This window comes from Phocoena sinus, chromosome 3 (assembly GCF_008692025.1).
Source record: "Phocoena sinus isolate mPhoSin1 chromosome 3, mPhoSin1.pri, whole genome shotgun sequence".
NCBI lineage: Eukaryota > Metazoa > Chordata > Mammalia > Artiodactyla > Phocoenidae > Phocoena > Phocoena sinus.
In genome coordinates this window covers 130,351,001-130,365,600 of record NC_045765.1, presented here as the reverse complement: position 1 = coordinate 130,365,600, position 14,600 = coordinate 130,351,001, and the positions used below count along the sequence as shown (strand labels likewise).

General features: G+C 40.0%; 1 protein-coding gene across 3 annotated transcripts in view; it reads right to left on the bottom strand.

Annotated features, from left to right (window-relative positions):
• Nucleotides 1-9,316, bottom strand: part of IL6ST (interleukin 6 signal transducer) — a 49,209-nt gene extending 39,893 nt beyond the window's left edge. For 2 of the 3 annotated variants that reach the window (XR_004349195.1, XM_032626666.1), the window contains exon 1: nucleotides 9,094-9,316. Coding sequence is in view for 1 of the 3 variants with exons in the window: in XM_032626665.1 (XP_032482556.1) it covers nucleotides 9,094-9,292 (199 nt within the window). In the remaining 2 variants the exon portion in view is untranslated. The remainder of the gene's footprint in view (nucleotides 1-9,093) is intronic. The other variant, XM_032626665.1, reaches the window with a different exon arrangement.
• Nucleotides 9,317-14,600: the final 5,284 nt, after the last annotated feature.

Below are 14,600 nucleotides of genomic sequence, written 5' to 3'. Positions count from 1 at the left end.
TAACATATAAGAAATTTAATCTATAACAAGGATATTTTTAAATGCAAAGAAAATACATAATTATTTTAAAACTTTCAAATGAACAGGAATTGACAATATGTCACGTGAAAATCCCCTATAATCCCATCAAGGTAACTGTGAACAATTTGGTGTATAATCTTACAAAAGTTTCTATGTGTATAACTTTATATTGTATAAATATATACTTTATCAGTCTACAAAAATGGGATCACAAAAATGTTCTGTAACTTTTTTTCCCTTAACACTACATATTGGACATCTTTCTGAGTCAGTACATAAAGATTAATTCCTTGTAGTCTTTGCTCAAATTCACCTTCTCATACAAGTCTTTTCTGACTAGCCTATATTGCGTATCTTCCCTTTCCTGTTTTTTCTCACTAGCACTTAACCTTCTAAAATAGGCTGGCAAACATTTCTTGTAAAGGGCCAGATAATAAATATTTTAGGCCTTTGTGGGCCTTCAGGTCTCTGTGGCAACTAACTAGTAAACTCTGTTTTTTGAGTGCAAAAGCAGTCAGTGACAGTATGTAAACAAACTGGCATGGCTGAGTTCCAATAAACTTTATTTATAAAAGGGAATGCATGCTGGATTTAGTCTGCAGACCATTGTTTGCCAATCCCTGTTCTAAAATACTATTTAATTAACTTATTTTGCTTATAGTCTGTTATGGGTTGAGTTGTGTCCCCGCAAAAGATATGTTGAAGTCCTAACCCCCAGTACCTCAAAATGTGACCCTGTTTGGAAATAAAGCTGTTACAGATGTAATTAGATGTTAAGATGTCATACTGGGGGGCTTCCCTGGTGGCACAGTGGTTAAGAATCCGCCTATCAATGCAGGGGACACAGGTTTCAGCCCTGGTCTGGGAAGATCCCACATGCCGTGGAGCAACTAAGGCTGTGTGCCACAACTGCTGAGCCTGCGCCTCCACAACTACTGAGCCCACGAGCCACAACTACTGAAGCCCGCGTGTAGAGCCTGTGCTCCACAACAAGAGAAGCCACCCCAATGAGAAGCCCGTGCACCGCAACGAAGAGTACCCCTGCTCACAACAACTAGAGAAAGCCCAGCGCACAGCAACAAAGACCCAATGCAGCCAAAAATAAATAAATAAGTAAGTTTATTTTTTAAAAAAGAAAAAGATGTCATACTGGAGTAGGGTGGGGCCCCTCTACTTTTGAACATATAGAACACAGTTATGGCAACTGCTTTAGTGTCTTTGATAATTATAATATGTGTCAGCTTTTGGTTAGTTTTCATTAACTGAATTTTCTCTAATACATATATTTTCATGCTTCTTTGCATACCTGGTAATTTTTGATTAAATGTCAGACACTGTGAATTTTACCTTGTTGCGTGTTGGATACTTCTGTATTCCTATTAAAGATTCTTGAACACAGAATCCTGTCCTGTTCCAGGACAAAGTTAACTTACTTGAAAACAATCTGATCCTCTCAGGTCTTGCTTTTAAAGATAAGTTGGGTGGGATTGGAGCAGTGCTTATTCTGGGACTAATTATTCCCTACTACTGACACAAGACCCTTCTGTGTACTCTATCCAATGTCTCATGAATCAAGATGGTTTCCAATCTGGCTGGTGAGGACAGGCACAATTCCTAACTAACCCTGTGGAATCATTAAGCACTGTTACCTCTAATCCTTTCATGAGCTTCTTTCTCAGCAGTTTCTTTTTTGTTGTTGTTTTTTTTGTTTGCTTTGTTTTGGCTGCGCCTCATGGCATGTGGGATCTTAGTTCCCTGAACAGGGATCGAACCCACACCTGATGCAATGGAATTGTGGAGTCTCAATCACTAGACTGCCAGGGAAGTCCCGGTAGTTTCTTTATATGCATGCACTCAGCTAAATAACTGAAGGGGACTCTGAAGCTTTCAAGAATTCTCTTGTTTCAAGAGTTTCAAGATTCTCCAGTATTCTCTCCAGTATTCTCCAGTACTCTTCAAAGAGTATCCACTGAGCTTAGCCTAGATTTCCCCAACCTCTGACATGGTTTGGAAACTCTCTCAAGGTAGTACGCTAGTTCAATCATAGGATCTACCTCATTTGTTTCCCATCTCACAAGATCATTGCCTTTCATCATCCAGTGTCCAGTGTCTTGATTATTACTGTTCTATGTATTTTTTCTGTTTTATGGTTGTTTCAGACATGAGGGTAAACCTTATCCTTGTTTCCCCGTTTCGGCCAGAAGTTGCAGAGTCATTTGGATACCAAATCAAACAAGGATTACACAAGAAAACTATTGTCAAACTATTATGAATTGGTGTGAAAAAACCTAAATAAAGCATTTGCAAATTTGTTCTAGCAATGTATTTAAAAGAAAAAAAAAAGCCGTAAATACTAACAAGTATTTTGCCTAAAACTACAAGTATGGTTCAACATGAGAGACGATACCAATATTATCCACTATATTTTCTAATAAAGACAAAAATAACACAATCATTCCACTAGATGCTTGAAAAGCATCTGATAATATTCAACAACTGTCAGCTACAATTTTAAAATAACAACAAAGTATTAGAAAACTAGACTGAAAGAGACCATCTTTATACTCATGAAGTAGATAAGAGGATGGACTCTGTAATCAGACTGCCTGTATTCAATCCTAGCTCCTCTATTTTTTGTAAAACATCTTAGGCAAGTCATTTAATATCCCTAATTTTCATTTTCCTTATCTGTAAAATAAGGATAATCCCACAACCTACTTTCGTAGGACTTCTGTCAAGATTAAATAAGTCAGAGGGGGGCTTCCCTGGCGGTGCAGTGGTTGAGAGTCCGCCTGCCAATGCAGGGGACACGGGTTCGAGCCCCGGTCAGGGAAGATCCCACATGCCGCGGAGTGGCTGGGCCTGTGAGCCATGGCCACTGAGCCTGCACATCTGGAGCCTATGCTCTGCAACGGGAGAGGCCACAACAGTGAGAAGCCCGCGCACCGCAAAAAAAAAAAAAAAAAAGTCAGGGGAGGGGAGAGGGTAAGCTGGGACAGAGCGAGAGAGTGGCATGGACATATATACACTACCAAACGTAAAACAGATAGCTAGTGGGAAGCAGCCACATAGCATAGGGAGATCAGCTCGGTGCTTTGTGACCACCTAGAGGGGTGGGATAGGGAGGGTGGGAGGGAGACACAAGAGGGAGGAGATATGGGGATATATGTATATGTATAGCTGATTCACTTTGTTATAAAGCAGAAACTAACACACCATTGTAAAGCAATTATACTCCAACAAAGATGTTAAAAAAAAAAGATTAAATAAGTCAGTATACACCTAGTGCAATGTAGTATACATCTGCTGCATACTACATACTCAGTAAATGCTAACAGCTGTTATCAGTGCAGCTCTTGGTGTTGCTGCCACAGTACTTTATCAGAAACCTATAGTAAACATCATATTTAAAGATAAAAATTAGAGGCATTCCTATTAAGGTCAGGATTCAAACAAGATGCTTGATGTCATCACTTATTCAACATTGTTCTAGAAGGCTTAAACAAAAATATAATAAACAAAAAACAAGATACAAAAATGGAAAAAGAAAAACTTGTAGATGATATGAAAACAAAAAGAATCAAATAACAAACTATTAGAACCACTGAGAGTTTAACATAACAGCTGAACAAAAGATCACCAAAAAACCCCTCTCTCAGCAATAACCAGTTAGAAAATGTAATAGAAAAAAATCCTATTGACAATAGCATCAAAAACTAAACTATATCTAGGAAAAACAATTAAATCAGAACAATGCAAATAGTTTATGGAGAAAACTATAAAACTTTACTAAAAAGTTCATTAGTAAGACTTAAATATCATGGAACAAACATATATATATATATATATATATGTAGAGAGAGAGAGAGCGAGAGAGAGAGAGAGAGAGAGAGAGAGAGAGAGAGAGAGAGAGAGAGAGAGAGAGAGAGGGAGAGATATCAGTTCTTCACAAATTTATATATCAATGCAATACAATTTTAATCTAAATTGCAAAGTGGTTTACTTTACAAACCAATTTAAAATTTCACATAAAATATTAGAAAATGGCCAAAAGCCAATTTTCAAAAAGAAAAAACAGAATACTTGATGTACCATCTATTAAGATATACTATCAAGTTATAGTAATTAAAACATGGCATTGGCATAGGAATAGAAAACTAAATCAAGTACAAAACAAAAAGTACAGAAACAGACCCAAGTATATATAAGAATTTAATATCTTATGGAAAAAAAAAGCTACTGGTATCACTGGGGAAATAAAGGACTATTTAATAAATAGTATTGCAACAACTGTCTCCACAAGCAAAAAAATAAAGAGCCCTACTTCATCACAGATACATACACTCCAGACTGATTAAGGACATAAATGTAAAAGTAAAATTGCAGGACTACTAGAAGAAAATACAGAGTATGCTTATGACCTTATAGTTAGAGCAGGTCTTTTACAAATTATCTTTGACTGTTTGAGATTTATGAAAAGGTTTAAAGAGTACTTGGATGACCATCCATGTTCTCACCATAGCTTAAGAAATAAAACATTACAAATAAAGTTTCAGCCAAATAAACAGTTCTTGCCCTTAAGAAGTTCAGTTTAGAGAGATGGAATATGTACAGGGTGCTACAGGAGTAAAAAGAATACCCAATTCAGACAGGGTCCAGGACAGCCCATCATGAAATAAGAGTAAAGGTTTTCTGGACAGAGAGAGTAGCATACACGTGAACTATACACCATGTTTGACTCTATAACTGTAGATTACCAATGGCAAAATCTCAGAGCATGCCAGTCTACAAACCAGAGCTGTGCTGTCTGAAACACTCTGTGTTAGGGGGAGTGCGTAGGGGAACACATACAACAGAACATCCAAACAAAAACATATTGTGCAGAAGACCAGTATGAAATGCATTATTCAGAAGTAATGATAAAACTAATCTACCTTAGAGCAAAGGGTGAAACTGATTAATTTGGATCAAGAGCAAATGAAAATTTGGAGGCTGAATATTCAAATTTTAACAGGGCAACAGATTTATTGTGCTGAAAGGAACGAAGCTCTTGCTATGGATATGTATACATTCAGCTTTAAAACAATAATCTATACTATAGCCACGTTTCAAGAGATGTAGCTTTCTTACTCATGTCAATTGGCTAACACTTCTCATTAAATCTCACTAAGATATACTAGATAGAATAAAAAAGAGATTGTAGCCATTGTGACAATATCACAAGCATTTCTGAAGCATTTCACGTTGTTGACCACCTCTGCTTTCTGAATTTCTCATATCTCTTGGTTTCTATGTAACCATATCATGTGGTTATATTCTTTCCTTTATTTACTTTACTGTCTCCTTCACTGAATTCTCTGCTAGGTTTTATCTTCTGGCTATGAATGTACCCAAAAGTATTTGGCGTCTACTATTCTTTTAAAATACCAACTTCTTCAAAAATGTATGATTTCAACTACTACCTTCACACAAAATAATTTCAAATATTCTGACTGAGATCTTTCTTCTAATTTCAGTTATGTATCATCATCTTGGATATTCTGCCTCTGACTCAAATAAGTTTAACAGGTCTAAAAACAACATACACATATACATACTCATGCCCACATAAATACATAAATGCATGCACTTAAAAAAAAAAATCACAGTGCTTTTTTTCCCCCCATCTAAAAACACTCACCCTTCTTGAATTTCCTACCACGATGGGGTCCATCATTGTCTCTTGCCTATCCATTACATTCTAGCTTTTCTCAGTTACAAATCTTATTCAGTCTTCCTTCATGATCCTTCCCACTTGTTTTTTCTTTTCTACCCTCCACCATGACCAACCTAATTTAGGCACTGCTCACCTCAATACTTATAACTGCTTCTAGTCTCTTTTTTCCCTCCAAATCATTCTGAACATTATTATTGATGGATGAAATCTCTCTAAGCATACTTTAAACTTGTCACTCTTTTCCTCAAAAGCTTTTTAAAAAGGGTGAATAATAATGCCAAATATTTCAGCTATTTAAGAACCTAAAAATTTGGTTTCAGTGTGCCTGCCCAATCTATCTTCTTCAATATTTAAGTCTATTCTAAAAAAAAACCAAAACCCTCTACTCAGATTTTGCCCTCAAGCTCTAGAGAAAACAGCGAGCAATCTGGTTTCTACTTAGATCATGCTGAAATTATTTTTGTAGTTTCCCAAATGCAAAGCAAATATTTAAGCTCTTCATTTTACCTGACTTCACCATGCCATACACAATTTGGTCTTACCTTTTATCATGCCCTACCAGCTACCCCTACAGACTTTAAGCTCAAGTCACAACAAACTACTAGACTTTCTCTAACACACTTTACTATTTCAGAGTTTGGGCTTCTACAAATGCTATTCCTTGGCTCTAGAATGTCTTTCTCCAAACTGTTCTGCACTGTTTATATCTCAGATGAAACATCATCTCTTCTGTGGAATTCCCCCCAACTCCCACAAACATCTTTGCTCCCAATGCACTTGTATACAGTTCCCTAACAGGATTCATAACACTGTATTGTAATTTTTGTTTATATGTCTTGATATCCTGAGAATCTAACATACTCTGAAGCACATAGTGGGCAATTAAGAGTGGGTTTTAAAAGACCTTCTGGAATGGCCATATTATTCTAGTTAACTGTCACTCAAGTATACTGTATGAAGAGGTAGTATATTTACCATCCTTAGGAGCTCAGATTCTGAAGCCAGGCTGTCTAGGTATAAATTCTGGATCTACCACTTAATAGCCGTATGGCACTGGGAGAGTTAATTAAGCTCTCTATGCCTGGGTTTCCTTCTTTATAAAAGGAGAATAGTAAGATCTACTTCATAAGGTTATGAAGATTAAATGAATTAATATAAGCAGAGTGTTCAAAACAGTGACTGACAGGAAATAAGCATTATACATATATTGACTATTATAATTACTATACCTTGATTATTTCTGACCCTTTCCACATATACCTCTATTGAAATGGGCTCCTTTCATTTTTCCCTTTATCCAAATCTTACCCAGGTTTCAAGGCTGACCTCTGTTAAATCCTTTCATCCTTTCAACTCTTAAATGGTTACTCCCTAATTTAAATACCTATAGCATCTTCTGTATCACTCTGCATATAACGAAAACTGCCTTGCATCCTTGTCATTTTTCACAAAATGTCTACCCAATTTCTGTAAACTCTTTGAAGGTCCTAAGGACGACTCATGCATCTTTGTCCATTCCTACAGCAAGTACTAAGTGCTTAGTGTTTGTTATGTAAAATAATAAAGCTCAGTAGAAACTTCAACTCTGATCAAAATGTCTCTGCAATCAAAGAAATGGAGAAGACTGTGAGAACATTCCATGCTTCTCTAAGAGCCAAGCTGCAAATGTATTAGCGTCAGGGAATTCTGACTCCCATTAAAATAAGCTGTTCTGAAATAGCTTCTGGGAGAAAAAAACCCTCCCTACAGAAGAGTTTTGGGGAGTTCTTAAGTTCCCAAACCAAATTGTAGCAGTGGATCCTCTATGAGAAATGTGTTAACATGACACAGTGACTGACTGAGAGCACAGGATTTGCAATTACATAGATCTAGGTTTCACAGGGACCCTGAGCTTCAGTTTCCTTCTCTATAAAGTGGGTATTGTAACACCTACTTCACAGATATATGATAATCGACATCCACCCTAACGTTTAACTGAAATGCAAATTCCCTTGAAAAAATTTTAAATAAACTGAAAACACGGCAATTCGTAAATAACAACACATTTTTCATTACCTAAGAAAATGTATTAAATTAGCTGTGTATTTATAATATTCTAAATTACCTATGAGAAAATTAAACAAGTGTTGTCAATAATATGGAATTGGGATGAAAGAAAAGTTGTACTACAAAATTTATCCTCCCTTTCTGACACTTTCTCCATCCTGTAAATTTTTTCTTCCACTTGTGATTAAAAACAAGTGTTCAAAATTGTCCCCAAAGAGAAATATTTGGAAAGCACTATTTAACTTAATAGCAAGTTGGTTCTAACATTGTAGTATTCCAGCTTACAGTTAAAAAATACTTCCAAATAGGAATTAACATGAATTTAAGAAATTATGATAATGGCGAATAGCTCATACGATGATCTGAGTAATTTCAAATTAAGAGTTGTTCCAACTTGAAGCTGGCAGTCACACAGTCTAAAGGGTTTGTTTACAGCACTGACTAAACCAAACACTCCAATCTTTTAGAATATTCATCCTGGCATTCTAACAAATAATTATTTTAAAGCAGTATAATCGCTGAAATGCCCAATACTACACAAATTAAACCGAAATGGGTTTCCTTCTGAAGAAAAAAAGAAAAGAACAAAAGTGGCAGGTCTTATTTTTAAGCTGTGATATTTTTTTCAGTTTGAAAAAATACTGAAAAACAGAACCTTGCTACTTGGAATCATCTTTAAACTTGGGGGAACGGCTGAGAGAATTTAAAAAGACAGAACTCGGCGCCTTTACGATACAGTGGTATGCGGGGTTCATTAGGGCCAGGCCATGTAAGCGATCAGAAGAAGAAAAGAGACATTAGCTTGGAAATTATATAAGTATGGTGTAACTTTCAGCAACGTTGAAACGTTACCATTTAAGTATGAAAAGATGGCTTTGGGGAAAGAAAATTCACCTCCGAGTTGAAAATGAAGGGTCAAGTGCGGGACTAGTGGAATTTAAGGGGAGATGGAAAGAGAACTGGGGAAAAAGTGGGGATTTGGTAACCAAAAAGGGGTATGGTTCAGAAGGGCGTGTGTGTGTGTGTGTGTGTGTGTGTGTGTGTGTGTGTGTGTGTGGTGTTGGAAGTGAGGCTTGTACTTAAATCTACGTGAAAAAGTTGTGGAGATCAAATGCGGAGGTGTGGGAACAGGGAGAGGAAGGAATGTGGGGATTTCCAGGCTGGGATAACAAGTTTGGGGCGCGCGCTGTCGGGGCGCCCCTCTCCCGGAGGAGGGTGGCCCCCTCGAGTGCCAGGTCCCCTGGCCGCCCCGACGCAGCCCTCCCCCTCCCGCTACACGGCCCTTCAACTCGACCACGGCCCCTCCTCACCTAAAGGCCGCGGTGACTCGCTTCTCCGCGTGTCCACAGTGCACGTCCCCCTCGGCGCCAGGCTGGGCCGGGCCCTTCGGCCGGCAGCCGCGGGCCCCAGCTCAGCTGCGTCCGTGCGTTCCCAACGGGGCTCCGCGGGCCTGTAGGGTCCTCGCCCCGGCCTCGGGTCACTCCCGGCTCCTTCCCGCAGACGCGGCATGCGGCCCTCCTCCCGCGGCGGGGCGACCCGCCCCCTGACCCCGCCCCGCGGCGCTCCGCAACGCCCCGCCCCCGGACTTGGGATCTGTAAGCTTATTGGCGCCCGCGAGACCCGACGCGCGCCGGCATTGGCTCAGCGGCTGCCCGAAGGCGACGGGGAGGCCCTCCGAGCGGCTGCGATTCCCGTAACGCGGTTCCCGGCGTCCCGGATTCGGGTCGCTGCGTCCGCGTCGTCTCTCCCAGATGAGATCGAAGGATTCTCTCCACCTCCCCTCTGCTGGCGGAAGGAGCAGAATGTTCCATTTTTCCGTGGAATAACGGGGTCGTGAACTGAAGTCCGGGTGCTGCCCGCGCCTGCCGTCCTCCCTTCTTGCCGTGGCCTCTTCGGCCTCCCTTCGAGGCCTTCCCCAGGGTACTCAGAGCCGCGAGGGACAGCCGGGTGTCCTTGGGGACCGGTGAGGCGTGGGAGCTTCTGAGGGAAAGTGAAGGGCTCGGTGGCCATGACTCCACACGAGATTACCGCAGATTGTGGCGGCTTCGGTCCAAGTTTTATGTAAACGAACCTTGCCACGATATATATTTTTAAGTTAGTAAATGAGTTTGGGTGTGATTGATCAATGAACCCCAGAGTTGGTGACATGCCAAGAAACTAGTTTTTCTTGCGGTTTGTACCTCCCAATCTGTGACAAAAATACGGAGTAAAAAGCAATTTCGTTAAAACCCCTTCTTCCCCGCTCGTGGTCCGGAAAATGAACCTTCAGGCTCACTTTGATTCAGCTTTTTTCCGAAGCAAGATGAGAAGCTTAGAAGATAAGCGTGTGTGTGTGTGTGTGTGTGTGTGTGTGTGTGTGTGTGTGTAGAAACACGCCCAAGGCCAGAACCTTTTGTGGAAGAATGGCAGACTATATAGAAGGTCAATAATGGTTTAATGGACCTGAACAAATTATACCCGTAAGTTAACAATTATAAGGTTCTTCATTATATTGGGGATTCAGATAGAGTAAAGCACAGACCAAATTATCATCTCTTAGTTGATCAGATAATTTTTAAAAGGCACAGAAAAGTGGGCCTGCTACGTGCCTAGTGCTAAGGGAGTCCCAGGCAAGCTTGGGGTTGGCGCTGCAGGATGTTCCACTCTTGCTGCTCCCTGGCATCCTGTTATCTAACCTGTAGAGAGTGACTGGATTGTATTGTAGCTCTGCCATTTATGGAGGTGTTTAAAACAAACTTATAAAATGTTAAATTGGGGCTTCCCTTGTGGCGCAGTGGTTGAGAGTCCGCCTGCCGATGCAGGGGACACAGGTTCGTACCCCGGTCCGGGAAGATCCCACATGCCGCGGAGCGGCTGGGCCCGTGAGCCATGGTCGCTGAGCCTGTGCGTCCGGAGCCTGTGCTCCACAACGGGAGAGGCCGCAACAGTGAGAGGCCCGCGTACCGCAAAAAAAAAAAAAGTTAAATTGAGGAGGAGATAAATTAGGAGTTTGGGATTAACATATACACACTACTACCTGTATATACAATAGATAACCAACAAAGACCTACTGTATAGCACAGGGAACTATACTCAGTATTTTGTAATAACCTATAAATGAAAATATCTGAAATACATATAGCTGAATCACTTTGCTGTACACCTGAAACTAACACAACATTGTAAATCAACTATACTTTGAAAAATAAAAATAAAAAAGTTGTTAAATTAAAAGTTTTATTTAGATCTATTGGACATTTATTTAGGGCCAATGTGTAGAGGTTAAATGTACCTTCTGTTTCCAAATTGCCTGGGTTTGAATCCTGGTACTGCTACTTTCCATGTCTATGATCTTGGGCAGGTCTTCTCAGATTTTTCATCAACCAAATGAGAATAATGGTACCAACCTAAAAGGATTGCTTCGAGGGTTAAATGAATTAAAATACATGAAGTGCTTGGCACATAGTAGGTGCTCAATAAATGTCAACTGTTACCATTATTGAATGTGCTTTCTTGACCTTTTTGTACTGCAGTGTATATTGAAAATGATGATTCTTCTCTGGCATAGGGAGAAGATAGAGGGGAACAATATCTCACAGCACACTAGCCTGCCTTGTGCACTGGCCAGGAAAGCAAAGGACTGAATTAGTTCTTTCGTGGATATCTTTGCATTGGCTAACACTAACCCATAAGAAACTCACATTTTGTGGAGAATGGTTAAAGTCCTAGGTTAAAACAAAGAAACAAGGGCTTCGCTGGTGGTGCAGTGGTTAAGAATCTGTGTGCCAGTGCAGGGGACATGAGTTCAAGCCCTGGTCCGGGAAGATCCCACATGCCGTGGAACAACAAAGCCCGTGCGCCACAACTACTGAGCCTGTGCTCTAGAGCCTACAAGCCACAACTACTGAGCATACCTGCCACAACTACTGAAGCCTGCGCACCTAGAGCCTGTGCTCTGCAACAAGAGAAGCCACCCAGTGAGAAGTCCGCACACCACAATGAAGAGTAGCCCCTGCTCGCTGCAACTAGAGAAAGGCTGCGCGCAGCAACGAAGACCCAATGCAGCCAAAAATAAATAAATAAATTTATAAAAAAAACAATGAATCAATATTGGAGAAAGATTTTTCAGGACAGCAAGAGCCCATCTCTCCTTGGCTGGAATTAGATGACTCTCCAGATACCTCTGTAGGGTACTGGTCCTGAAACAACCACTTTCAGGATAAGGATTTGTCATTAGCACGCCCTGTCAAAATGCAAAGATAAGTGGGGAAAAGTGACATATCAATTGAGAACTTTCCATTTGTGCTTTGGGACTTATTTGGGATTTTAGATGTGTCAGCAGCAGAAGGGGAACCTGTACAGTGAGAGGGCAAAAAGGGGACACTGAGGTTACTCAAGTGTAAATGAACAAAGCTAGGGGAAAATGCTATAGAACAAAGGTGATAAATGTCAAAGACAAACTCTGCCTGCCTTGCTATTTGCATAAATCTGACCCTGACCAGGATGGCCATTGACTTCCTTGCCTGTGCCCAGTTGTGTTTCTGAAACTCTTTGTCAGCCTTGAATTATCCTCCTGTCCTGCATTAACCTAATGATTTCAGCATCCATGATAACAACTCAGCATGCTGACCTCACAATTTCTCATCCTTCTCTTTTTCAGTCACCTTCAACTTCACTCATATCAGAAACCCACAGATGTAGCCACACCTTGAAGCCAGTCATCAGATGAAATTACTCCATCTGCAAAATTTTCGCTTGTGAGTTTCCCTCTCTACCCACAGCCACCTACCCTCTACCTCTCTTACTCCCACTGAGTCTGTAGTTTGTCCTCAGTGTGACCTCCAATCTTTGTTCTCCTAGTTTATCAGTTTTTTCCCACCTTCTTTTATCTTCTTAAACTCTGAGAACCCTTTTATCAACCATTTTAGCTGCACTCTCACTAGTGTCTTTAATTCCCTTGACCTTCAGCCATGTTTACCTTCTCAATGTTATTTCCTATTTCCCTTTTTCTTGAACTAGCAACTCTGTCCCAACATTTATTCTTAGTGCAGAACCTTGTTTCATTATCCCCTGGAAAAACCAAGACAATCATTTGTGAGTATCTTCTTTTCCTCTAAGAGGAAGAACAATCTTATTCTTTTAAAAGATTTCCTCCTAAGTTCTTGGTCCTGCCTTTACCAGGTTCAGTCCCCTAGTTTTATATTTTTCATTATTAGCATAAAATACCTTAGAAAATTTAAAGAATTAAATATTAACTCAAAGAGTTGGGGACAGCTTTTCTGTATGTGTTAAAATCTTTGTAACCTAATAACATCGAATTCACTGAACAGAATTAAAAGTAATTAATTCAATATATGTTTCAAAAAAATGAAGCAGCTTAAGGCACATTATAAACCACTTAATAAGTTTGGGGGCTTCCCTGGTGGTGCAGTGGTTGGGAGTCCGCCTGCCGATGCAGGGGACATGGGTTCGTGCCCCGGTCCGGGAAGATCCCACATGCCCCGGAGCGGCTGGGCCCGTGAGCCATGGCCGCTGAGCCTGCGCGTCCGGAGCCTGTGGTCCGCAACGGGAGAGGCCACAACAGTGAGAGGCCCGTGTACCGCAAAAAAAAAAAAGTTTGGAATGAAATATGAACTTAAATCAAGTTGTAACCAAATTTCCAAACTAGAAAACAGGAAAAATTCATTTCATAGCAACAAAACTTAGCAACATTATGACTCCGTTTCGAAAATACTACTGAATACAAAACTACAGTAATCAAAAACATTGTGGTATTGGCACAAAAACAGACATGGATAACTGGAACAGAATAGCCCAGAAATAAATCCACACACCTATGATCAATTAATCTTCCACAAAGGAAGCAAAAATATACAATGGAGTAAAGTTTCTGCTAACTTCTCAATTTTAAAATGATAGTCATAAAACTATGATATTATAAGTCTGAAAAATGGTCACCAATAACTATAAGTGGCCTTCCAATAACTAGAAGGGAGGAGGAGGGGCTTTTTGAGATTCTGGTCATGTTCTGGTTCTTGATCTAGATGCAAGTTATGTGGCTGTGTTCAGCTTGTGAAAAATTTTCAAGTTGTACTCTTTTAGTATACTCATTTTTCTGAATATATATTATTCTTCAGTAATATTTTTATTTAAGTCTTTAAGCCATTTTGAGTTTATTTTTGTGTATGGTGTGAGGCTGTGTTCTGACTTCATTGCTTTACATGCGGCTGTCCAACTTTCCCAACACCACTTGTGGAAAAGACTGTCTTTACTCCAAAGCAGGGAATCCAGTCAAGCTGTACTCAGAATCCTGACCCACAGAAACTGAGATAAATGTGTGTTGTTTTAAGATGCTAAGTTATGCAGCACAGAAGACTAATACAGCAGGCAATAGTTCAAAGCTATCCACGTAAATGTTCATAATGAATGTTATTTTTACACATTCAAATCAAGCAGTTCTTAAGTCAATAAGAAGATCTGTATCTGGTGAAGGAAATTATATCAAACAGGAGGCTGCTCTGGTGTCCTGAAGACCCAGGAATTAAGGGGCTCTCAACCATTCCAATTTATTCAGTTTATTTTTTTTTCCATAAACATTTATTGAGTATCAGCTATGTGCCAGACACTGAGATTTGGATCTAAATAAGACTCATGTGTTGTTCTTCCCTCAAAGTCTAATGAGAGAAAGAGAGAGAGAAATAAACCAGCAATTATAGTAAAGTCATAGAGCATTCTATGTAAGAGCATTCTGGGAGTGCTCCTGCATGAATACTTCAGAAACTGGGGATTGTAAGAACTCTGTGCTTATCTCTACCTCCAATCTTACATCCTCGGACCT